At 40.8% G+C, this 26,793-nt stretch overlaps 1 protein-coding gene across 19 annotated transcripts in view; it reads left to right on the top strand.

Moving 5' to 3' along the window:
• LAMA2 (laminin subunit alpha 2) overlaps positions 1-26,793 on the top strand; it is a 352,990-nt gene that overhangs the window by 201,402 nt on the left and 124,795 nt on the right. For 10 of the 19 annotated variants that reach the window (XM_083434703.1, XM_083434700.1, XM_083434697.1 and 7 more), the window contains 7 exons: positions 3,143-3,270; positions 5,416-5,502; positions 11,417-11,628; positions 14,988-15,094; positions 16,609-16,872; positions 18,693-18,873; positions 24,784-24,920. In XM_083434703.1, coding sequence (XP_083290829.1) covers positions 3,143-3,270; positions 5,416-5,502; positions 11,417-11,628; positions 14,988-15,094; positions 16,609-16,872; positions 18,693-18,873; positions 24,784-24,920 — 1,116 coding nt within the window. The remainder of the gene's footprint in view (positions 1-3,142; positions 3,271-5,415; positions 5,503-11,416; positions 11,629-14,987; positions 15,095-16,608; positions 16,873-18,692; positions 18,874-24,783; positions 24,921-26,793) is intronic. The other 9 variants (XM_083434696.1, XM_083434695.1, XM_083434693.1 and 6 more) reach the window with 1 other exon arrangement.

The raw sequence follows: 26,793 nt of genomic DNA, 5'->3' as shown, positions 1-26,793 counted from the left end.
GTGGCAGGCGAAGAGGCATTTAGTATTATGTGCAAACTAGACCAATGGCTGTGTTGGGGCATTATGATAAGCTTTAGTTTATTGTTATGGAGATGAGCTTAGGTCCTCCAACATGACCAGCCAGAAGGAGGAGATCCGATCAGAAGCTTTCACCTGTTTTCATTAATCACAGTTTAGCATTATGTTTGGACCCTAAACTGTGGTTAATCTTAACTATGGCTTATTGAGCAGCAAGGTGGTTCACAAGTTACTACTACTGCTACTACCATTCTTTATTATTATTACTACTGTTATTAGTATTAGTATTATTATTTTAGTAATCATTTTCTAAACCACCATCTCAAAGCAATTTAATAATAATAATAATAAAAAATTTTATTTATATCCCGCCCTCCCCAGCTGAAGCCGGGCTCAGGGCGGCTAACAACAATAAAACAGTACAAACAACACTTTAAAATCATTCATTATAAAATTACACATAAGATTTACACATAAGATCTTTTAAAAACACATAATAATAATAGTAATAGTGATAGTAATAATAGTAACAACAACAACAACAACAACAATAACAACAACAAAACAATACATTTAAAACAAGACTACGCCACTAAGAAATGAATACTCATGGTAAGGACCCATTTGTCAAGCTGGAAGAGCCTGTTGGAACAAAAATGTACTCAACTGTTTCTGGAAAGTGCAGATAGTGACCTGAAGCAGGCTTGTTTCAGTAAACTTTAAGGTTAAGCCTAAACCAAATGGACAAAACCAAATGGAAACCAGAGCTTCCTATCTCCTTTTCACATCTGCACTGCAGGAGAGGCACTAGGGGTGCCGGGCACCCGGGCGCTGGGCTCTCAGGGGCGCCAGGCTGAGAGTCCAGGGCCTGAGAGTTGAGTCCGGGGAAGAGCCCACCCATCAGTCAGAGCACCGCGGCGGGCTCTTCTGCTGCGGGCTCTCTTCACGAGTTCAGGGGCGATCGAGCCAGCGAGATGCTGAGCCGGCCGGCTCTGCCCTCCTCCGTGCCTGGGACTTGGCAACCTGGGGGGGGGGCACCGGGCGTATCTTTGCACCCCGGCGCTGCATATGCTTAAGACAGCCCAATGGGAAAATGCACAAGTCAAATGCATGCCTAATCTTATTCCCATAATAGTGAATCAAAGTTTTTCATTGCATCTGAATATGAACTATTAAGATTTGTCATGGACAATAGCTAGTATCCAATCCATAAAGTTATTTGGATTGGATACTAGCTATTAAGTTTACTGCTTGTCAAATCATTGTAGAGCAAGTGTGCAAATAAAAAAAAGTTACATCCCAAAGAACAACTCAGGTATAGTTTTATTCATGAATATAAAATTCCTTGAGTCTTAAAACTTATTTCAAAGTCTCTCTGTTTATTTAGGGAACTGTTTTAGCAAGAAATGGTTACAATTGTGCATCAGAGCATTAGGACACAATTATTCACATGAAGCCACAGAAAGCAAACCATATAATAAAAATCCTTCAGAGGTTCACTTTATACTTGAGTTGCATGACTGAACCTTGAATTTATGGGGGGGGGGTCTTTTAAATACACATATACATGTTAATAAGACATGGCAGAGTTTGTATGAAAATCCATCACCTGCAAGTGCAAACAAGAGAATGGGGGATGGGGGAGGGAGTGAGAAACGAATTTTTGAAGGACAGCTCACATTATTGCTTTCTCTCACATCTGTGAGAGTCTTTATCTTGCTCTGTATGCCAGGAGTGCAGAACCTGGGACCTTCCAGATATTCTTGAATTCCAACTCCTGCTAGCCCCAGCTAGAGATGGGGAAGAAATTTGATTCAGCTTTCATTTGAAGGCAGAATAACTTAAACGGTATTCAAACCAAAGCATAGTTCTTTAGAATTCTGACTTCTGACTATTTTGTAGCATGGTTCTCTAGCCAAGTATTGTGTGCAAAAATGCATATTGCAAGGGAAAGTGTGCAGAAAGATGCCCCTATCTGTGAAAATAAAAAAATGCATTACATTACAGAAAATTACTTTGCAAAAATGGGTACAGTAGGCAAAATTGCATGCAAAGTGTCTATATTAGGATGAATTCGCACAAAAATGTTTTTGAATTTTCACATGAAGAAGTGAAATCGGTTATGAAGTCTACTGCACGACAACAGTTTCATAAAATGTTATCACAGGGGTAACGAAGGGGCAGGGGGAAAGGGAGCTCCCAGCAAGAAGCCCTATCTCAGACCAGCATCTCTGAAAACCACACCTACTGGCCTGTCATGCCAGCTACTAGCCTGCTGAGCTGGGGTTTGCTGCAAAATCGAAAGAAGCATAGCCTGAAGGCTGATAAGTTTCTGCTGCTGGCTGGCTGCTGCTTTCCCAGCTACAGTGGTACCTCCGGTTAAGAACTTAGTTCGTTCTGGAGGTCTGTTCTTAACCTGAAACTGTTCTTAACCTGAAGCACCATTTTAGCTAATGGGAGACTCCTGCTGCTGCCGCGCCGCCACTGCACGATTTCTGTTCTCATCCTGAAGCAAAGTTCTTAACCCGAGGTACTATTTCTGGGTTAGTAGAGTCCGTAACCTGAAGCGTATGTAATCGTTACCTGCTTTTGCAGAGGCAGCGGAGCTGAGCTAGTGCTCGTTGCACAACTGAAAGAAACATAGTGACAGCTGCTACAACTGCTCTTGTGAGTTGCTCGCTGCTCCTGCAGGAGGCAGCGGAAGCACTAAGGAGCACTGGCTGGCTACACAGTTGTCTCAAAATCACGATAACATAGAGTTGGAAGGGACTGTGAGGGTCATCTGGTCCAACCCCCCTGCAATGCAGGAATCTTTCACCCAGTGTGGGGTTGGAACCTACAAACTTGAGATTGAGAGTCTCATATTCTACCAACTGAGTTTGTGTGAGAAAGAGAAGATGTACTCATGCTCGACTGCAAGGTTGCCAATATGGTTCCTTCCAGATGTTGGATTCCAGCTCCCATCAGCCCCTACCAGTAAGGCCAATAGGCAGGGTTGGTGGGAGTTGTAGGCCAACAGCATCTGGAGGGCACCATGTTGGCTGCCTTTGTCCTATGTGACTTTATCAACTATGTTCTATGACATTCTGAGAAGATGGTTTTGTTCCTTCCCCTGACTGTTTAGAACTGCAGGCACAACACAGGTGGCTTGTATTGTGATAGATGTCTTCCTGGTTTCTTTGGAGATGCTACTAAAGGGAAACCTGATGACTGCCAGCTGTGTGCCTGCCCACTGAGTATACCTTCCAACAAGTAAGTATACCCACTGAGCAGTGGCATTGCGTCCTTTATTGGAACCCTGGGTACACGCAAACACACATGTACACACCAGGCGGGACCAGGGGCTGGATGTGGAGGGGGAACAAAACCTGCCATGCCAGCCAAACCCTTGCCGCAGCCAGACGGGCATGGGGCACAGAGGGTTCACGGGGCTGTGCTGCGCTGCCTGCCCCTCCCCCCGTCCACAGCAAGAGGGAGCCTAGCCAGCTGACATGGCCCTTGGCGAGGGAGCCAGGGGAGTGGTGGCAAGACCAGACTCCGAGGCCCAGAGAACCCTGGTGGCAAGCAGGGCAGGGGTTACAGCCTCCCTGGCCCTCCCTACACTATGCCCCTGCAACTGAGTATTAAGTATACCTTCAAACAAGTTTGTTGGTGGTATCTATACCCAATTAGTAAGCAGGCTGAATGAAAGGCCGAATGGAAGTGTTCCCCCACCCCCTCCCTCAGCAAGGGTGTATATGAAATATAAGTGCAGCCTGAGTAGGTGTCAGAATCAATCCATCAGATTCAGAAAATTGACTGCTATTGAGCTCTTTTGCTAATTTCACAGATCCCCACTTCCTTAAAAAAATGTGGCATAGTTTCGATTACGTGATAATCCATAGGACACAATCAGAATCATAGATAGATAGATGATAGATAGATAGATAGATAGATAGATAGATAGAGATAGATAGATAGATAGATAGATAGATAGATGATAGAAGATAGATAGATAGATGATAGATAGATAGATAGATAGATAGATAGATAGATAGATAGATAGATAGATGATAGATAGATATAGATAGATAGATAGATGATAGATAGATAGATAGATAGATAGATAGAGATATTGCAATACTGCAAAGTTTCATCACAAAATGAAGAAATGACTGTAATCAATGCTTGTTTATATTTATTTCACCACTATACCCATATTAAGCCAAGGCTTTGTCCTAAGGCTGCCGGTCTACTGCTGGGTTGTTTGGCAAATTGAATGGCTATGTAGTGCACACAAACCTCTAAGCGAAATAAAAAGAAGAATAATTGAGGACTTATCTCTTTAAAATAGTGGAGTGACAGATATCCTGTTGTTTCAAACTGTGTCTTCCAGTGTGCCAGCAGATTACCTCATTACATTGTGTCAATCAGATTCTCAAAGAGGGGAAACTCAGAAAACAATATGCTGGAAGGCAGAGGGACACAGCTAGAGTAAAATACTATCAGAGGATTTGTAAGCATGCAAATGATTGGTTGCTGAGAAATTTAACTATCATTTATAATGTATCTGTAAAAAGAAATAGAAGAAAGAAAGAAAGAAAGAAAGAAAGAAAGAAAGAAAGAAAGAAAGAAAGAAAGAAAGAAAGAAAGTGGAACGATAGGAAATTGTCATTTGCTATTGCAATGACTAAATAATTGCTATTGCAATGATTAAAGCTACATTCATGAGGTTACAGGTCTTCCTCAAGTTTAAAGAATTCCATGTAGCTCTGGTTCTTTTCAGTTGTATTAGGGATCCTAACCTTTAGTCATGGAGGTTAGGAATCAAGGATGGAAAATATCTACAAAGGTTGCCATTCTTGATTCTGAATACCAAAGAATATCATGTAAGTCATCACCGTTAGTTGATCTTGACTTAAATACAGCTTTGACATACCATGAGAAACATCATCACAAAGTTTCCCCTTCCCTGTTTTTAATGTGGCAGTTTTATTCCACTATTCATGTAAGTCGAGTTTACTGAGCTTTCCAGTCAATTGTCTGTTAGCTGCAGTGAGATTTAACTTGGGAACAAAGTCTGGGATAGAGCGCATTGCCAGGCCCTGGAGGGCTCAGACAAGCAGCTGTACATTCCTGCTTTTAAATGGTGTAGCGACTCATTGATAGACTAAAGTCCCATAACAACATGTCATTTGGATGCTGCCACCCATTCGAGCTATATTCAGTGTCGGCAGAAATAGCAGAGTCATTCCAAACTCTACCGGCTGGAGCCAAACCTAAGCTCCATGTGTGAGACCAGAAGGACTTTCCCTGTAAAAGCAGCGCTCTCTGAGGAAGGACAGAAACTATGCTGCTAATGAATGTCTTTTTATCTTTCCTCTGTGTCCCTCTTCTGGCCCTTCATCAACAACAAAGTTTTAGCCCAACATGTCATTTGGATCAGAGTCGTGGATTAATATGTGACGAATGCCCCCCTGGGTATGCTGGCTCACGCTGTGAGAGGTAAGCGCCATACAGGATTTTATCGTCTTTGTCTAACAGAACTTCATTTCATGGTTCTTTTCCAAGTCTCTATGTATTCAAGCATCCATATGCACCCAGAGTGAGAATTGTGGGGTGGTGATGTCATACAAAATTCCTATTTAAATGAGAATTTCCATTGTCTCTTCCACATTTGTCCAGCAGATTTGTTCTCTGCTCAATAGGCCTGCGAAAATCGTTTCTATTTAATGCTTTAGATAAACATTAAGCTACAAACAAAGTATTTTCCATAGAAGTAGTATTACTTGATGGGATTCTTTTTGCTGGATTTTTGTGCACCTGTTAGTTTCTGTTGTTATTTTTGTGTGTTCCTAATTTGGCTCGAATATTGAGGGTGTATTTAATCAGTTGTTCAGTGAAATGCTATTTCATCTCCTAATGCTGAGCCAAACAATATAATTGTGGATGCTAGATTTATTTGTCTCAACCACTTTAAAACTCATATTTTCAGACTTTGCTGCTCTTAATTCTCCTCTGAATTTGGCTATTTAGCATGTGAAATTACTAGGCTATGAATAAAGTTGCAGTGTTAAAAATATTTCAGAGGGGCTGTTTTTGTTCTCCTGCAACGTGATACAGGCACACTGTTTCCAAAGTGATTGAGGGTGGACAAATGTAGAAATTGGGTATATGATCAGTCTTTCCCTAAGAGAATCCCATTTTGATGAAATTCGGTATCTTGTGTTGCATATCCTCAGCTAAGAAACAGGCTTATGCTGAATCTGACTACTGATCCTTCTAGATTGTTCTTGTCTGCAGTGACTTGCATTGGCTCTTTAAGGTATGGGGGCAGAAGGCTTTGCCAGCACAGGCACTTAATGGCTGCATCAGGTGAAGGGAGGGCCACAAGAAGGAACACAGGAGACTGGTCTTGGGTTGAGCTAGGCCACAACTTTATTGATTACAATAAAGTGCCTGGAGACACTGGGTGTTAAACCTGGTATCTTCTGCATGCAAACTATATGCTCTACAACTAAGTTACAACCCTTCGCTTTGCCCTGTTGTTCTGGAAAATGATATTCTGGAAAGTTTGATTTGAGATACAACCACCACCAAAAAATGAATGTAAATTGAAAGTCCATGAAAGGCAGGGATAACTCAAAATGTTACTGAGGTTGGTAGTGTTCCCTAAAATACTTTCCAGTATATTAAGGTCATATACAGCACAGAATAAAACCTTGCACCCTTAATAATGGTCTTTGCCTACCTTTGATTTTCCCAAACTCGTTTTTCTGGAGTCACCCCGATAAAAGCCACTTTATTTTATGTTTGTTTTATAAACAACACTTAGCAGTTGGCACCCAAAGAAAGATTGCAGCCGTGAGTTTTTCAGATTCTTTTTGTAAGGTTGAAAATGTCTTCGAAGTGTGCCCACTTTGAGATGAGTTGCCACCACACCTCAAAACTACTTCTTTTCCTTGTACTTGCTGTCACTATAGGAAGTGAGAACATAATGAAAACAATGCAAAGTTAGTGTCACCTCTTAAATACCAATTTTTCTTATTTTTCTTATGCTTATAATTATCTTGCTTTTCATCAGTGAGGGAGCTCAAGGTCTCATAAGTGGTGTTTTGAAGTGATTTTCTATCCAGACACACATTAGTATGGACAAAGAGCCCAATCCACACACAGTTTGCTGGGCCCAACAAATCCTGTTAATATTCTTGATCACCCACTACCTTGGTGTGATGGAAGCTGGAATGTTTAACATGTTGGCTACTGCCCAGTTCATTGGGTTATATGGCTACGCCCTGCAAAGTGCTCTAACTGTTCATCATTCTGACCTACATTCAATATTGTTATTCCTGAATGACATCACTGAAGACATTCCCCAATATGAAAGAAAACCCAGTCATTGGGTGCGGGGTGGGGGTTGTACTGAAAGTCTACAGCTCATTATTTCTAGTTAGAAAACCCAGGTTCTTTCATCCTCTGAACCTTAAAATGTGGAAGAACTGACATTTGGAAAGAAGAATACAGCTCATGTACTAAGCATACATGGCAAGCAGTCAGCAATTTGCAAAGCCTCAGGAGAATGTATGGCATGTGTAAAAGGAGTGGGGGAGGTTCCAAATGTAGAATGTTCCTTTCAATTAAAGACTTTTGAGAGTGATCTTAGAAAATGCAGCCATTTAGCCATATGCTTCGTTAACATTAAAAGTCAAAGCAGAAGGCTCAGAACAAATACCAAGCCCACACTTTCTCTGTACATTCATTTGGTGTTATATTTGGCTAAAAGCACCTGCCAAAAGAAGGCTTAGGCATTCACCCGCTTATCACTATGGCTATTGCTGCTGAGTGCTATTTCTGTCTATCTTTTCCTGTCTCGCTGGCAAGTCATCACCCTCCTCTCAAACCTGAGGGCTGTGGAGTTAATGAATGCAAGAACAAATCAGCCGAAGAGTACTTCTGTGACAGTTTGTCAGTGTAGGGGGTCACTGACAAGTCCCATAAGCAACAAGTAGTATTTCTTGAGTGGAGGGTAGTCCATAGATTAGCAACAAGAAAGGAATTTGAATAAGTGTGTGTCTGTTTTAATTGTCACAAGTTGCACAATAATGCACCGAGCCATTGGTTATGAAAACAACAACAACATGCCAGCATTTTGAAAGCTGTCTTTATATACTATCCTATGTGAATGAGTAATAACTTCAGGAATTTGCATGGAATTCCATCTTTCTTTTTTAGCTTGGGGGCGCAGCTCTGAGTCATGTTGCTATTAAATTAACTGCTTTAAAATTAAACTGATGTGTTCTATTTTCAGTTTTGTCTTGCAGCAGCCACCCATGATTTCTCACTCCTAGAGTTGGCAATAAATCTCCTTTTGTGTATTTATAATGCTAGCAAATTAAGAATACTTTATAGGATTTTTGTTGTTATCAAGAACATTGTTCCATTTATTTATATGCAGATCGAGTTCTGGGCTGCATTTCTGTTTGTTTTGTTGGATTGGTCATTACCAAGTTCCTTTTTCATTTTTTGCATTGGCCCCCATTGCTAAAAAAACAACACTTCACCATTCTGTACTCCTTTTTGCTCTAGTGTTCTAGCATTCACTTTCTTTGCTGTTCCATTCCTTCTGCTTTCTCTTTTTCCATACATTTAGAATGCTTCTGCTTTCTAAGATAGCATCATCCCTTTCTTTAAATCTCTCAACTGTCCCTTTGTTGCTTTCAATTTTGTGCCCTAATCCTTGCTTTTGAGGCTCTCTGTCTTTCTGCCTTTGGCAAAATTCAATTCTTATCTCTCTCTTTATTTCCCATCTCACCATCTTCTCTCTCTCAACAAGCACATCTGAGGACTGAAGATGAGTTGGGCATTTGTGGGCCAACACGTGTTCAGCAAGAAAAGTGACCCTCAAATTCAGAGCCTCAAAGGAAAGGACTAAGGCTAGAGATTCATTCAGAAAGGAACAGGCAGCAGTTGGGGGGGGGGGGGGCAGAGACAAGCAGCCAGACATTTTGATAATGTTACCTTAGTAGTGAGTAAGAAGGGGGCATTCTGAAATAACCTACAAAGGGAGAGACAGCAGAAAATGGGGGATGAGAGTGACAGGAAACTAGAAGCAACATGATTTGATTGATTCTATATTCATGACAAAGAGTTCAAAAACAGCCTTTACAATGGGCCAAAATTGTCATTTGAATTTATGTTCCTTAATTTTAAAAAAATAATGATTCATGAACCATTCTGAGAAGTGTACAGATATAGTTCTGAAGCTTTAGCTAAGCTGCAGCCTCCCCCCAAAAACTAAGTATGAAGAACACCCTTGGGCTAACAACTCCCCCCCCCCCCCAGTTCCTACACAAATGACTGCTGTTCAGTTGTGTATGTATACACAGTCTTAATGATTTTCTCTCATTCATATTGCTATTCTACAAGTTGTTCAGGTTGAATAGCATAATCTGATGCTCTGTGATTCCATCCATCCTGCAATTTGAATGGATGTACCCTAGGGAGAAAAAGGCTTATATGTGCCTGCCAGGTAGATGTGGAGGATATTACTCTAGTTTATAGCTACATCTAAGAGGGACAAGAATGTCCTCCCCCCCCCGCCTAAAAAAAGCTTTTCCAACAATAATGATGCTGGCATCCAATGGAGGAGTGTGCCTTTGTGGGTGAGGTCAAGCTGTTGGAAGGTTACAGCGCCTGCTGTGGCTGTAGAGACCAATGAGGAAGAGACATGTTTGTTACAGCTGAGGCAGATGAAGGCACCCAGTTGTGCAGCTACAGATGCACCAAGGCATTTCTTCTCTCTGCACTCCTCCCAGGGGTCAATTCTCCTCTGGTCACTGCTATGGATACATGACTTTATGGCCTGTCTCCAGGCACTGCAGTCATTTGCAAGGGATTCCCACATGGCGGGGTTGATGTTACCAGCCTTCATGTCACCTTTGCAGACAATAATATTAATAATATCTGCATTTTTCTTCCTCTGTTTCTTTTCCTTATAGCCATTCGGCACTGTTGTTGTGTTTAAAGATACGACTTCCCTGTTAATATAAGATATTAATGTTACACATGACTCGTTCCTCCTTTGTGCCGGTTCTCATGAGCACAGCCCATTGGATCAGAAGAGAGCGAGTGAAGTGGAAGAATTCCTAAAGGAAACATACGGAGCTATAAAGTAGACAACATTCAGGGTTTACCAGGAAATTCAGAGAAGGAAAAAGGAAGCAAAAGGGAGACAAGACAGGATTAGGGTCACTTCTCCCCGCCCTCCCCCGCCCCAGCAATCAGTGCTTTTGAAAGCTATTTGGGATTCATCACAAGACACATCAGTAGAATGTGGTTCCAGAACACTTGGGAAAGGCCAGGAGACCAAGGTTTATGTTAACTTTAATTAGCAGAGTCTGAAATGATGAGAATTGGAGCAGGGAGGGAGGGGAGTGATCAAAGTGGTTTGTCATTAGTAGAAGGGTTATTTATGATTAGCACATCAGTAGTCACAAATCCTTTGGGTGTTCTTCTTATGACTGGCTTTGTACATTTCTGCTGGCATTATCCGATACAAGACAAAAGCTTAAATGAAAGAGGATGGGCAGAGCGAAAGAAATGAACCCTGATAAGCGAAGGCGAAAATTATTAGCAATTGAAGGAGTCATCTGTATTATCTCAGCATACTTGCAGAAATTGCATTGGACTGGCCATATGAGGCCCTTCGTTCTACAGGTTCCATGTAGTTCATGAACAGACTAGGCCTGCTTAGTCAAACCAAGGAAAACTAGCATCTAGTCTGCCATCCACTTACTTAAGAGTTGCCAGCTCAGATGCTTTAGGGAATTTTAGAGAAAAGGGGGTGAAATCAAAGGTTTCTTGTGTTAGCATGCGTGCTCCCACCCCTTGTTATGCATACAGTTTATTTCATCATCAATTTGCATGGTTTTTTTGTTTTCCTTTCTCAACCAGACCCTTTATGTTGCATGGCGGAGTATATCAGATTTGCTGGTTAGCTGGCATAGTTGAGTTTCCTTCTTGTATACTTGCACACGATGGGCTATATCATAAAGGGTTCTCCACATGCATCTGATTTCCACTGGAATGGTAACAGACAGGTTTCTTATTATGCTTTTTCTCATCTTCAGCCCCAGTGACCAGCTCCCGCCCCCTCCCTGCTCTTCTGCGGTCCCCCCTCCATCTAATAACTGGTGGAGCTGGCAGGATTTCAGCTAGTAATGAATGTTCAGTGCTGTTAAGGAAACTGAAAAAAACGATGGGAATGGTGGGTGGGTAGGGAAACTCTGAGAAACACTTGAGAGGAAATAAAGCTGTCTTTAGTGATTCGTAAGGCAACAGAGCTGTAAACAATGTTATTTAAAAAAAAATGCCAACAGGTCAATGTAAATACTTTAAGATGTTATGTCTGTCGCCCTAGGTGTGCAGAAGGATATTTTGGACAACCTTTAAAACCAGGGGGATCGTGCCAGCCTTGCCAGTGTAATGACAACCTCGACTTCTCCATTCCTGGCAGCTGTGACAGCTTGTCTGGAGCTTGTCTGATATGTAAGCCAGGTACAACAGGCCAATACTGTGAGAAGTGTGCTGATGGGTATTTCGGAGATGCTGTTGATGTAAAGAACTGTCAACGTAAGTCTTGGAATCCTGCTTCTCCTGTCAGAATGCATTCATTCCCTATGGGCATAGCGCATGACGGTCTGTCAAATAGGACATGCATTTATTTTCATGGTATTACGTACAGTAAGTGTCACATTATCCAAAATGCAGTTACTTCAGATTTCCTTACTTGCTATCTAGATTCAGGGTCATTATTTATTTATTTGTTTGTTTGTTTGTTTGTTTGTTTGTTTGTTTATTATTGTGGTTCTATCACTTGCGCACAGCATTTTACATATTAAAAGAGGGCAGGTGCCACCAGCACCCTTTTTTCATCTGAACTTCAGATTATACCAAGGGTGGAGAACTGGATCCAGTCCATTCACCCTGCCACATGTTTGATAAGTGAGCTGGTTTGACAGTCGGGTTGTCATGATGACGTTGTGGGACCCATTTTTACCCTTGCGGAAAATCAACTTTATGAGGGTGTCCTGTTGTCCCTGTTATGGCCTGTGATGCCTTCCTTCATCTCTGGACAGGGCTTGCTCCCTTACCAGTCTCATTTCGAATTGCCTGCTATAGGAGAATTAAAAACTAGGAACCCTGGAGAGGAACCGCAGAATTCTTCCCTGCTGCTTCTGCTTTCCTATGCCAGACTAAATGAGATGATGATAAACAAGGGTATGAAAATAACAGCACTGTGTTGAGCTTGCCCTCTTCATAAGATTGAATATAGCTAACCTCATGTCATGACACCATTTGGCTAAGTGTTTCTCTCCCCTGTCAGCGGCAACCAATTATGTGGAGCAAGAGGAAGAAAATGCACATCACAATGATGATCTTGTCATATGCACACAGGCACATGCAGCAGCCTTATATTCTTCTCGTTCTCCCCCTAGTCAATCTGGCCACAGGTTTGGGGCTTAGGAGAACCTTTCTTTTTACCTTGTTGCTGGTTGACAAAAGGTTGCCTTAAGCATATTGATGAGGAAATGAAGGTAAATGCTGCCCTTTTCTTGCCAACTCCTTTTGCATATTTCTTCTGTCCTTATGTCAGGCATCCTCAGACTTGGCCCTCCAGATGTTTGGGGACTACAACTCCTATCATCCCTAGCTACAGGACCAGTGGTCAGGAATGATGGGGATTGTAGTCCCAAAACAACTGGAGGGCCGAGTTTGGGGGTGCCTGCCTTATGTTCAGTGTCTGTCACAGTGCGTGAGTAATCAGAAGGATGTCACCACTGGTTTTAAAAAAGAGATTGTGCAATAGTACTGCTTTGTTGTTCCTACTGGGTGACTCATTTGAGTGACAACACTTCCTTCTGCAGTAGCATCTCCCAAACACATCCTTAGCACCTCACCTTCACCCGTACTCACCATCCATATACATAACACAGTTAATCCCCAGCTGACCACTTGGCACAGAACATCTGATCTACAAAGAATCCCCTGGCAACATTAAATATCATTTTCAACCAGCTCATTCATGGATCTCCAAGGCAATACAGTGTCATGCAAACATAGCCGCTCCTTGTCTTCCATCTAGGTAGAGTCTTCTGTGGATCAATTCAGTCTCTTGCACTAATAAGATTTTCATAAGATTTCCCCACCACCACCACTTCTGCACATTTGGGATTTTTACCGGTTCCAATTTCAGCAGCTGCACTGGAGTTGATTAATAATTCATTGGTGCGGTGCCTCGTGACTTGCTCTTTAAGGCTGTCATTTAAAAAGCAGCGGATTTGAAAAATCAAACTATGAGCAGAATTGAAACTCCCATTGCTGTGCTTCTTTCCTTAAGGCATTGACATGGCTGAAACTTTGAACATTTCCTCTACAGAGACAGCTGTATATATTGTATGTGGAGCGAAAACATACAATATATACAAAAAAAACATTAAAATAGATAGCTTTTTAATGTATATTTATATTATTTGCTTTTTGTCATTAGCTGAGTTCATAGTAGAACTTCTCAGTATATTAATGTTCTTGTGTTTGCAGTTACCGCAAATTTATTTCTCCTCCTATTACGACTAGGCTTTCTTTTTTGCATATTTCTTGGGCAGGCTTCCATGAAGTTTGCCCTGCAGCTGTGAAATCAGAGGGACTGTGCCTATGCTTTGTTGCTTTCAATTTTTCCTTTTCATTAAAGAATCAACTCCGTGATTGAAAACTTGCAAAGCAAGAGTCTTGCTCTCAAAATACTGTGGTTTTTTCCCCTCCCTTTCCCTTCTTTCCTTCCTGCTGGGGTCATTTACATTAGTCAGTTCAATTGGCAGCTCAGTTTTGTCACCAGCCCTGTTATTCCTAAACATTATTTTTAAGGGGGGGAAATGTAAAATAAAAGTATCAAACCAGTAGCCCAGATCTTTTTGTCCATTATTTCACAACTGGCTTTTAATTATGGAAACACCACAAGATTCATACAGCTGAAAGTTGCATGGTCTTCAAGGCAGATTAAAAAAAGAAAAGAAAGTAAAGCCCTATATCATAGAATCATAGAATCATAGAGTTGGAAGAGACCACAAGGGCCATCAAGTCCAACCCCCTGCCAAGCAGGAAACACCATCAGAGCACTCCTGACATATGGTTGTCAAGCCTCTGCTTAAAGACCTCCAAAGAAGGAGACTCCACCACACTCCTTGGCAGCAAATTCCACTGTCGAACAGCTCTTACTGTCAGGAAGTTCTTCCTAATGTTTAGGTGGAATCTTCTTTCTTGTAGTTTGGATCCATTGCTCCGTGTCCGCTTCTCTGGAGCCGCAGAAAACAACCTTTCTCCCTCCTCTATGTGACATCCTTTTATATATTTGAACATGGCTATCTGAAGCACAGCTAAATGGTTTAGGGGAACTGTCTGGAGGGGAGAGGCACCCACCACCCAGTAGGAAGTGGCCAAAGGAAATACTGGATGGATGTGCATTGAAACCCATGAGGTGTGTCCTTGGAGTAATCCATTGCAGGGATTACTGGGCCACAGCATTGCGTGGCTTTCCCAGGGGTGTATTTATATTATTAAAATTCTCCTGTGATCATAAGTCACATAATCTGGTACTAGAATTCCATTATTTGTGCAGGCAATGACTTTTTCATGTAGCATGTGTAGCCTGGCATCTGCCATTAAATACAGAAGAAGCCATCAGTGACCTAATCAGGATCGTGTGCTCATGGCAGGGTTCTAGTTGCATGGTTCTGAGTCAATTAAAAATGGGAGAGGGCAGTGGCACTCCTCTTTCTCTTGTGGGGCTAATTGTAGACCAAGAACAGAGTTACAGTGTGTGTGTGTGTGTGTGTGTGTGTACATGATAAAAGTGGAGTTCATTCTGTTTCATGTACATATCATAGCGTGCCAGCATGCATTACATTATGACACCCTTTCTTATTTCCATGTAGCTTGTCGTTGCCATCTCAATGGCTCATTTTCAGAGACTTGCAACTCTAAGACTGGGCAGTGTGACTGCAGACCCAACGTGGTGGGCCGTAGATGTGATGAGTGTAAGGTAAGCCATAAAAACTGATCCATCCTTATTGCTTTCCCTCCCCTTTCTATGTGTTATATTATAACGACTCTTTGTTGTTCTTCAAATAAAATGTTGAGGGTGGTTTGGGGCTTAGAAATAAGGGTGCTAACTGCCTTTGATACGTGTCTCAGAATTTATTTCTAAGGCTTTCTGGAATCATTATTGGTGCTAATTGGAACATGTTGTTTGTGGTGCACAGAATCTATCCCCTTTTAAAACTTAAGTCAAACAAAATAAATGTACACCATGAATAGTTAATATCTTTTTATGTATATAAAGAAGATTTTAGTTCTTTGCAAAACAAAAAACAAAAACTGACATAATAGTTGACATGAAAAAAGAAAGAAAGAAAATGAGCGGAACACACCCCTTTTGCATTGTTGCATCATGATTCACATGTTTGTTTTTTTTGAATTTTATAAACAAATACAGAAGGGTCTCTCAGAAAGAAAACATAAGGAAGAACCCTCTTGGCTTCTAGAATTATCATTCAGTGCAGTTGTGGACTCATTGTCCATTTGCTTTTGTTTTTTAAAAAAGAGGTTAGGTCGGTTACCTGTTTTCTGACCACTCATCTCACACCTTGGTCACAATGATTATGTCAGTGTTTACAACAATAAAGCAAACCTTCGAAGCATTTGAAATAAACAATTTGAAATGAGTGAAACAGGTTGGCCCAATAAATGGGTAAGGCTGTCCAGAAAAATAGGAAAGTGATTCTGTGCTGTGGTCATCTGTGGAACTTCAAAGGCTTCCCCTGAAATATTATTTTATTTCTCTCCTGTGTGAATGTTTCATTAGAGCACTTTAACTTTCTATGGGGGAAATTACAATACGAAGCCATTAAGAGAATTAGAAAAAAAATATCAACAGTAAAAAACTGGGATTTGAAAAGTAACATGATCATCTCAATAGCACTCTCAGGATAGAATTTCATTTTTAGTGGCTTTTTAATCCAACAGGAGGAAAGCAATTTTTATCAGTTCTTTCTACCCACTGTCACCCTCTATGCCTGTTCTGGAGGGTCCCCCAACCTTCTGAAACAGATTTTCAGGGGTGCAACGGACTGCAGGGTGAGATGGAGTTGGTGGAAATTGCCTCTCCCTTACATTGGCAGAGGTGACCACTGGGTCAAAAGTTCTTGCATGAGCGAATCAGCACAATTGGATTCAACCCCCATTATTATCATGTTTGGCATTAGCTCATTTACTAGATACGGATGTGTTTACATTACTGGAGCTTTATCGGTTGTAGTTTAGCGCAAAGTTTACTGGACTTTATAAGATGTGCATATGATAGTTTTAAGTGTAAAACAAAAGGACATTGAATTTATGTAATCTTTAGTTGGTTCAGTTTAATTCCATATGTACAATAAGAAAACCAAATTGTTTGGTGTACAAATATTTATAATAGACTTCTTGCTCTTTCTCTTCTAACCTTTTCTTGTACAACTTTGTTTTCTAACTTGTTTTCCCTCTCTTTCTCTTCAAAAGCCTGGTTATGTTTGGGTTCCAGAAAAGCAATTCTGTACACCATGTGGATGCAATCCTCTAGGATCCATGTCACTAAACTGTGATGTGTCAGGGAGATGTATCTGTAAATCAGGATTCGCTGGTAAACGATGTGAGCTGAGCAGACAGGTGTATATCCAGAAGGAAAACCCATTACCGGCTCAGCAAATCAGAGCACCTCATCAGAGATGGGGCTACTCCAGTGCAAGTGGGTGCCCGAGAGGTGCTTTCAAACCTGCCTCTTTGGTAATCAAAAAGACCATGTACAGCATGCATTGCATTCTAGCATGTGTCTGTGTTGTTATACACTAACAATGCAGTAGAAGCAAACCATTTAGAAAACAGTCAGTGTTCTCTCAACATCAAAACATTGTCTGGTACAATATGCGCTAGAGAATAAATCCCATTGAAATTCCTGGGATTTAGTTGAAGTTCAGGACCCATGCTGTTGCAGTGTGATGCATCAGGCAATTGAGGTAATTAATGAGGGGGATATCTGAGAAAAAAATAAATTTTGAATGCTGACTTTTCAGATAACTAAGAATCAAGTTACAAAGGAACTTCGCTAATATTAGTAACCCACGTAACCTAAGTTATTGTGATTACTTGAATTCACCTAAAGTAATGTTCTCAGGTAACTCTCTATACAGAGTTACTTATAGCGGTACCAGTTAGTTGAATCCAGCGCATTGTAATTAACACAAAATGTATCACTCTTATTAGATAATTCACCCTCTCGGTAAGAAAATAGTTAACAAAGCATAATTTTATATGTGAATTTGTACTTCTCCTCACTGGTGCACTGCAGCCACTGACCCAACTTCTTAAGTTAATTGTAGGTTAAGCAGACAATTTTATCTAAAATGGAATTTGATTTTCTGCCTTTCCCCCCTTATAAACAGGATTTACTTTTCCTATGACACTGGTGATTTAGAGGGCGGGTGCTTGCTGGTTTAATTGCATGTTGAGGCATTCCTTTCTGTTCTTAGTGAGAGATATGATGCAATAGTACTAGTCATAATATACAGTGGTGAAACAGTGGTTAAATTGCATACTTATTGCTGTTACTTGGCTTTGCATGAGGAAGCAACTTCAGCCTCTGCGCCTGTAATCTGAACAAGGCCCGCTGATCCCATGCTGAAGTAGGGATAACTGAAGCTTATGTATTGAACAGAACCTTGCTCTGAGGTACTTTCTGAACAGGCAGGGTTGGTGGACCAAGGACCTCTAGTTTACCTGGTAGACTTATGGGGCTGAATTTAGGCCAGGACTTTCCAATGGTTGAGCCCTACACAATATTCCAAACGCACAAATTGGGATTTGTGAGCATGCTTGGATCAATGATGTTGCACTAATAGTTACTGCTAATACAGGTTTAACAGAAAATCCTTGCCGTTCTATGCCATACAGCAGCATTGCAAGGAGGGACGTCGTCTGTGGAGATGGGAAAAGAGAGGCATTTCCCTATCTCATTTTGAATGTGCACAGTTGGCCTCCACATTATCTAAAGGCCTCAGAGGCCACATAAGCTAAACTCTGCAAGGCAGAATAATGGCTGTATGTGTCCTATGGAAAAGTGATAGCCACCACATTAAATCAAAAGCCCTGTGGTAGCCCAAATGAGGACTCTTCTGTTAGCTCATCCTTTGTTATTAGACACATCGGGAGTGCATATTAAAAGTTGCTTTTGCAAGGTGATCCATTAGAGCAGAACCAAGTTGAGAATTTAGAATGCTTGGTGTTACACTATACTGATTCCTTAATGAGGACCAATGAATCAGATTTCAAATTAACTTTGGAGCTTTCAGAGTTGTCTTTTTTTGTACTTCAGATGTTGGTATCTTATTCATTTCAGACTTCAAGCGTGAACTGGGTAAATTGGGCTACAAGGAGAGGTGCCAAATTTGAACCTTCCTATTTGTTTTAACCTCTTAGGACTTAAACAAACTGGCTCATTCACATCTATTGACCCTTCAAGAGTCAGTGCTTCTCGCACACTTTTTTCCTTTAGCATTGCTTGCTATTTTTATTTCTGCTAAATGATTTTCCTCTGTCTACTGTGACAGCCTGGAACCTTTGGCGTACAGTCATCCAGAGGCTGTGTTCCTTGCAACTGTAATTCATTTGGATCCAAATCTTTTGACTGTGATGAGACTGGACAGTGCCACTGCCAGCCAGGTGTTGGAGGAAAGAAGTGTGACCGCTGTGCTCATGGATTTTATGGCTTTGAAGAAGGAGGATGCACCCGTAAGTATAGATCATCAACTCTCATTTAATAGATGGGGAGCTTTCCTTTTTATTCTGTGTGTGAGGAGAAAGACTTCTTTCAGTCCCAGCACTACATCTGAGTTCATCACATTCTGTTTCTCTGGGATTTAACTCTAGGGAAAAAAATTTAAATGCAAGTTAGTTTTTGTTTTAAAAAATTACATGTAGCAAAATGCGCAAATCTTTTTTTTTCTAATGTCCATAAACCATCTGCAATGAAGAAAACACAAGCAAAGCAAGCATTATGCTCTAAAGACAAGGAGAATTACAAATGTCCAAGGTTAACGCCAAAATATGCACTTTGCATTTCTTTTAAACACACACACACACCAGGATAGGTTTATTCTAGTAACCAATTCCATTGTCTGTGGCTTGTAAGAAGTGTTCTTCCTTAGAACCTATAAGGCCCATGCAAAATATCTTAATAGTGAATGCAGAGTGGGATAATCATACACAGAGAAGCAGTTTCTTAAATAATCTGATCCCAAGCCATGCGTTTTGCATTTAGAAGGTTCCAGTTTCAATCCATGGCACCTTCAGATAGGACTGGGGAAAGGGTGCCGGCTGAAAATCTGGAGAGCTACTGCTCATTAGTTTTACTGGGCTAGGTGAACCAATGATATGGTTTGGCATAAAGTGATGTTCCTGTTGTACTATTTTCCCTTGCAATATGTTATTTTTTTACAAATGATAAGCATTTGACTTGGAGCTACCTAGAGATAAATGTAGCAACCCAGAGCTAGGTCAAACAAGTAGAATATAATGGGTGCAAAACTCTAGCTTTACATACTGCATTTCAAACCAGCAGGTGTAGTCTAGTTGCATATATCTTCTGTTTCCACATGACACATCAGAAGGTAAATGCAAGAGGAAAATATTCCTTACCAATTTCTGGGAGGTGCACGTTAATCTATACAAAATGTACCACAGAAATGGAGCCTAAGCATTACCAGGTGAAACTGATGGAAATAATAAATTGTCAGCTTAAATGAAAAAATATAATGACATGAAAGTACCTCAGTTCTTTTAAACAATCCTGTCAGTAAAAAAAAAATTGCAACTAATTTCTATGTGGCACCTACTTTGTGTATTTGTGTTCATTGTGGAGCTCAATAAGAAAGAAAATAAAATGGCAGTTCATTCTCTCTTCCACATGGTGTTACCTCTCTCCCCACACCATCTCTTGCTCTAAGTGCTTCACACTTCCCAAAGCACACTCTCTTACATCGTCCCTTAAGTCATTCATCTTCAACTGGTGGTGTAATGGAGTTGCAACTTTCTGTAAGGTGGTTTGTGCCAGCAGCCTCATGGTTCCTAATTTATTTATTTGTTTATTAAAAAACTTTCAGCAGCAAACCAAAATCTCAGAGGTAAGATTATCTGTCACATGATAGACACATGCCTGAATTTGTCCACAGTTTCTGATCTGTTTGGGTCTTCCAAGAAAGAAAACGGCCCAATAGTTACCTCGAGGGTGGAGAACCTGTGGCTCTCCAAATGTTGCTGGACTTCAGCTCCCTTCAGCCTCTTGCCAGCATGGCCATTGGTCAGGGATAATGAGAATTCTATCCTACAACATCAGGACGACCAAAGTTTCCCTGTCCCTTGACTACACGATGGCAAGTCAGAGAGACGGCGAGAGAGGGGGGATAATTAAAAGTGGTTCTCATCTTAACTGATGAGGTTAGAAATGGGTCATAGGTCTAGGAAGACTGCAGTCCACTGAATTAATTTGCTGAGCAGGAGCAAGGAGCATACAGATAACATCAAATCTGGGTTCCTTTACTTTTCCATTTATCTACTGGCAAAGCTAAAGTGACAGTGTTTCTGCTCTGTCCCCCACCCTTCCTTCCAGCAAGAAACTTTAGCCAAAGGCATCATTCTCCCAGTAGCTGACCTAGAAAATTGGGGAAAGATTCACAATGCAGAGAGAGCCTCCTGAAGTCCACAAATGTGAGCTTTCCTGTGTGCTATTGGATCTTTGTATGTTAATTTGTTCCCATTTAAAAAAAAACCAGACGAAAACTTTTGTGTGTGTGGCAAAACTCGGTGCAACATTGCTTCCCTTGGGTCTGAAGCCATCTCTCCATAGGACACATTCATCCTCATGGGACCTGCAATATCAGTATGACCTATATGAGTAACGAAAAGATTTCTCAGTCTAAGATACAATAGTCAATGGAGCAACTTCCATAGGGAAATTGTGGATGCACACAAGTTGCTGAATTGGGCAGAATTGCTGAAAAGGGTAACATTAAGCCTATCTGAGGAATGATTATTTCATCCTTAGTTTGAAGCATTCAAATGATGCAATTACACAGGTCAGCTTATATTCCTTAATAGTGTGTGATTGATAGAAACCCTTCCTATTTAAGTCTTAATCTTTTTCTCTTTCCTCAGCAATTCATATGAGCTACTCTTCATTAAAAACTTAAAGCCAGAAACTCATACCCCTGCATTTTATGCAATAAAGTATTTATTCTTCCTGGCCTTCAGACTCTTTACATTTGCACTACTCTGGAGTGCCTGATCTATGTCATGGGTGTGTGATGATGCCCAGTCCTACTCACTCAGAAGAGTGTTGAATGGGACTTGCAAGGAAGTAGGCATAGGATATTAAATCAGATTATGGATCATCTGGCCCAGGATTATCTACTCTAGCATTCTGTCTCCAGTGTCTAAGACAACAAGGTATTTACCACCACCACCTGATTCCCACCAACACCCACAAAAAAGAAAGCCTCTTCTTAACTAGCGATATCAGGAATTGAATCTGGAAATTCATCTATACACTTGGATTGCAATATTGAACTATATCCCTTACCTGTTCTGCTTAAGTGTAGCAGTGGCCTAAAGGATATTAAATGTGATTTCAATCCATTCCGTATATGAACTAGCAAAAAAGCAATATTCTGGGCAGATGAATATTTCCTAAAAGTTGTACAGATTGCATGCTGAACCATGGCTCTGTGCTATTGTGTTCCCTTACAAGAAGAGTCGATCTATAAAGACATGTTTATTGTTGTGTAAAAGTTTAAACATGTCAGCACTTGGTAAGGGTAAGAGGTCAACTTTTGGATTCACGGAAGAGAAAACTTGAAATGAAAAACAAATGGTAACTGTAGTCTTAAGGCTCTTAGCACAAATGGGGATGGAACGAGAACACAGTGAATGATCTTTGTGATTTGTCATTTTTTGCAGCAGTTGCAGGTTTGGAAAGCTGTTTTCTTTTGTGAAAACTTTCTGCAACTGATACCTGATTTATTCCAGAATGTCTAGCTCTGGCTCCTTCATTCTAAAATGTTGCATTTTCAATCATACTATGGTAGAAATGAATGATGTACTAATTTGTGTTTACATTTTCACCATAAATTGTGCTCTAGCACACACACATGCATGAGATATCAATGTCACACAAATGAGACATCAGTGTGGCAGATGCAATGGATAAAAATTGTAGGAGGGCACTTACAGAGCCCCACATCTCTTTGGGGTTTCCCAATCTCTTTAGTGGTTGTATGCACCCTGAAATGAAATTCCTGGATTTAGCTAATGTTTAATTTGAGACACAGATCAGCAAATCATAACCACTTTAAAACCAGCAACTCAAAATAATTCTATTTTACAGGAGGGGAATGGGGAAACCCAGAAGACTTTCTGAGTAAAAGAAAAGTCATTTAATCTTCTTAGCTATTTTGCTCTGGAAAAAAAAAATTGAATAATTATATAGTATCATATGAGTTCCACAGAAAAAAGAAATTGGCCTTGATCCAGAAATGTCTTTGTGCATTGATGGGCTGAATGCTTGCTGGTGTACACAAGGATTATCTTCCCTTCCTCTGTCAAGCAGATGGACACTGCTGTCAGTTTTGTGAGAGGAGAATCATAGAATCGCAGAGTTGGAAGGGACTCCAAGGGTCATCCAGTTCAACCCCCTGCATTGCAGGAATCTCAACTAAATCATACATGACAGATGGTCATCCAACCTCTGCTTAAAAGGCTCCAAGGAGGGAGAGTCCACCACCTCTCGTGGGAGTCCATTCTACAGTCGAGCATCTCTTAGCCACAGAAATTGCTTCATTTCCACTACATCAGCCATTTTAACAAGGGAAGAACCCCCTTATGGGACTGGTGCCATTACATCTCTGAAATGAAATATGATAGAAAGAAATGTCATTTGGCATAATAAATCTGGCAGATATATAGCAAAACAGGGGGGGGGGGAGCAGAGTATTGACATTTGAAGACCAAAGATGTGCAAGAGATATAAAGAGAGTCTGTTTCTACTTTTAATGAGTTCTGGAATTTCATTTTCTAGTACGTTGTAAGGGGCAGAGGAAAGAACAGCATAATGGCTTACCAGTTAATCTTTTTAATTAAAGACAATGATACTGATGTCTGAAAACCCTGAGAAAAGCCAAATGCCTTCAGACTGCTTAAGAATATTCCAAAGAGATACACAAACTTCCATTAATTCAATGGTACTTCAAAACTGCATCCAGCAAGCAACTCTCCATTCAGAGAGAAGACAGCATGATATGAGGGTGCACTATACTATTAGATTTTCAAAGCCAGCCGGGTCTCTAGTTGATTCATGGTTGAGACCGTGTATCTAAATGAGATGGGGAATCTTGATTTGAATTCTTGCCTCTCTTTTTTAAAAAAATAAATAAATATTTTTAATGCAGCCAAGAATAAGTGTGGGGTTTAGATAGTCACTAGGGAGCTTCTTTTCTTCATACCATTTTTACAGTATGAATATTGCCTCCCCCCCAAACGGATACTTGCTTCATTAGGCAAAGCTTATGAGCAGGACAAAAGTTAAATAGAATGACCCCATTCTAGCAAGCCACCTCCATCTTTCCAGCACCAAATAAGTTACCTTAGCATAAGGCGGGCACCCTATGGGTCTCAGAGGCCCTCAGTGCAGCCCACTATAGGTGTCCAAGAAACCCACCATATTTCAATGTTTGCTACCTGCCATGTGGTTTTATTTTTGCTACAGATGTGTTTGCTGCCCCAGGCTCCTTTGGAAAGGAACTATGGGGTATATAAATTGAATGAATGAATGAATGAATTATTGTGAAGGAGGATGCACAGTCATGTCTGTGCACCATGTTTTTCATGTAAATCACACTGCCATCAAAAAAATATTGGCAGACAAGGGAGTGCAGTTGTGTTGGGAAGGGTGATATACATGTTTTGCTCCCCATGTAAATCACAATGGAGGGGGTGGGAGTGTGGGCTCCAGTTACATCCACTGGCATACGGACCTTGACTGACCACTTACCACCACACTTGGCTCTCAGAAATAAAAATGTTTGCTCAGTCCTGATAGCATTTATCTAAAATTGTGTTTCATACTCTATATTCTGGTCATTATAAGAAAAGAGACTGAGGCATAGCTAGAGCCCCAAGAGTATGCTGGCAATGTGTTGCCTCATGTGGCTGATAGATGTGGCAAGTGATGGCTCTATAAAGTCTCAGGCATTTCATGATGTGGGCACGTATACATAGTTCATGGCTGGAACTCTACCACTGTTGTTTTTATTATTTTTATATCAGACCCAACTGGGTACATGACTTTGGCTCAGTTTTCATCTCTCCAGTCCATGGTTAGATGCACCGCTACAGATAAATTATTATTACTATTAATTCATTTCTGGACCAGTCTTTACCACCCATGGGGATCACATAACATACAACCATAAAACATGATAGAGTTGATGATCAAAACAATTATCCATCAAACAATAAAACGAAACATCACAGTACAATATAAAAAGCTAAAATTTTGGACAACTGACATTACGATGACAGAATTTGCTTTCTTCAGATATTTTAAGCAATGTGCTTCGTGTTTTCTTTCTCTTCATCTTCCCCATGAAGGTTGTGAGTGTGCCCATCTTGGTAATAATTGTGATCCACACACCGGCCGTTGCATTTGCCCTCCCAATACTGTAGGACAGAGGTGTGATAAATGTGCACCAAATCACTGGGGTCATGACATTATCAGCGGGTGCAAGGTGAGTGAACCTGTATTTTATCTCTGTGTGTTTCTTTGCTTTCCATGTGGTAAACTACTAGTCTTTGGAACCAAAAACACAGTGGGAGTTTTCTAAAGAATCATAGAACTGAAGTTCTCTTTTGTGAGCATTGGCATTGGCCCAGATGACAGGATGTGCTATATTTGAATTGGAGCTGCATCTTTCAGAAGACAAAGTGTTCGAACTCCACATGTACCTTATTTCAGCTGTTGTGTACTGAAGTCAGAAGGACAGTCTGTCCAAATTTGGATATCATTTTATCCCTTTTCACAAAACAAAGGCAAAGTGAGCCTAAGGATAACTCAGACTGCTTTGTATTGTGTCTGACAAAGCTTTCTTTGTTCCAAGCACAATTTTAATAGAATTCTGAGTGTCATTCAAGGATACCAGTCTTCATGAGCAGTATTAGAACTGCAGTTGGTATTACATTGTCCCAATTAAAAACTGAAGCCAAAGATACAATAGAGGTCCTATCTGAGTTACAGGATCAATTGTGGATCTCCTAAATAATATTTCATTTGGTACTCAACCCAACTTACCTATGAGGATAGATTGGAATCGTCTCCATGTATACTACCCTGAGCTCTGTGAAAGACGATTGATGCAAATATGATAAAATAAAATAAAATGAAGGATCCATGGCGTAGGCCCTAGGATCTGTCTAAGCCTTTTATCATTGACTATGGGTTTGTTGACACTTCTCATTGCCCCATACCTAGAAAGCATGGTTTTTCACTTGCCCCACGCTTCCTAGGCATGGATTCTGTTTGCCCCACTGCTTTCCACAAGAAAACCCACTCTTCACTGAATCATACCAAACGTCAGTCCACAGGGAAACTGATTGACGTTTGCTCTGATTCAGCAGTAAAGATCAAGTTTTCCTGAGGGAAAGTGGTGGGACAAGCAGAAGTCTGGATGAGCCGTATGTAAAGTATTTTCTTTTGTCTTTCTTGAGCCAACTTGTAGTCTGGTGAATACCATGATGGCTTTGGATGTGATTCACCTCCTACCTCTGCCATAGGTTCACTGTGTGACCTCAGGCAAGTTACTTTCTCTCACTTCCAGGTCCCTCTCATTATGTGAGAATCAAAATTACCATCTCTTAGAGATATATTGGAAATGGACATTATAAAGACTAAAATCACCACATATCAAGCGTGTGTACAAATGATCATTAATAGGAACATAAAGAGGCCTAACTTAACATTGTGGTAGTTTTTTTTTTCAGTGTAGGCAAGCACTCAAATGCCACAGTGCTCTCTCTTAAAAGGCTGTTTTTCATGGCCATTCAAACCAGTTAACTAATGCAGAATAATTTATTTTCTTTTTGAGTTGTAAAGCTCCTCTCACAAAACCTCTGCCTTTCTTCACCACACAGATCACCAGGCTTCTGCAAACCAGCTTAATAGGGGTTGAGGACCTCTGTTTCAGCTCTGGGATCTCTTCTATCTATCCTCGCCTTGTCTATTATATGAGTGCATTAGTATGGCAGCTGCCACATCCCTCTCTAAATTAATAATGATATGTCAGCCAAGTCTTCCCTTTTAACGCATGGCAACTAATTTCTCTAAGGCAAGGTGCGATTGCCCCCTCTCCACTTGAGCTTTTAGTGGAGCCGATTTCAGAGCCCATCATAACTCACTGGCAGGGGAAGATTGCGTGAAGCTTCCTCCTTGCAAAACAAACATTACATTTGATTGTAATTTACTCTGCATATGGTGAACAATTTGCCCAGTAGGCATTATCCTCTGGCATCACTTACTGTGCAGGCTTCCTGCTCCAAATAGGCTTTAATTCTTAGACTACACAGAAGCCTGCCAGGCAATTCTTAACTGTTAGTGGTCCCAGATAC

Source organism: Podarcis tiliguerta (genome assembly GCF_965153285.1).
Source record: "Podarcis tiliguerta genome assembly, chromosome: 3".
Taxonomy (NCBI): Eukaryota; Metazoa; Chordata; class Lepidosauria; order Squamata; family Lacertidae; genus Podarcis; species Podarcis tiliguerta.
The sequence above is the reverse complement of the archived record's forward strand: the minus strand, read 5'-3'. Positions and strand labels throughout refer to the sequence as shown.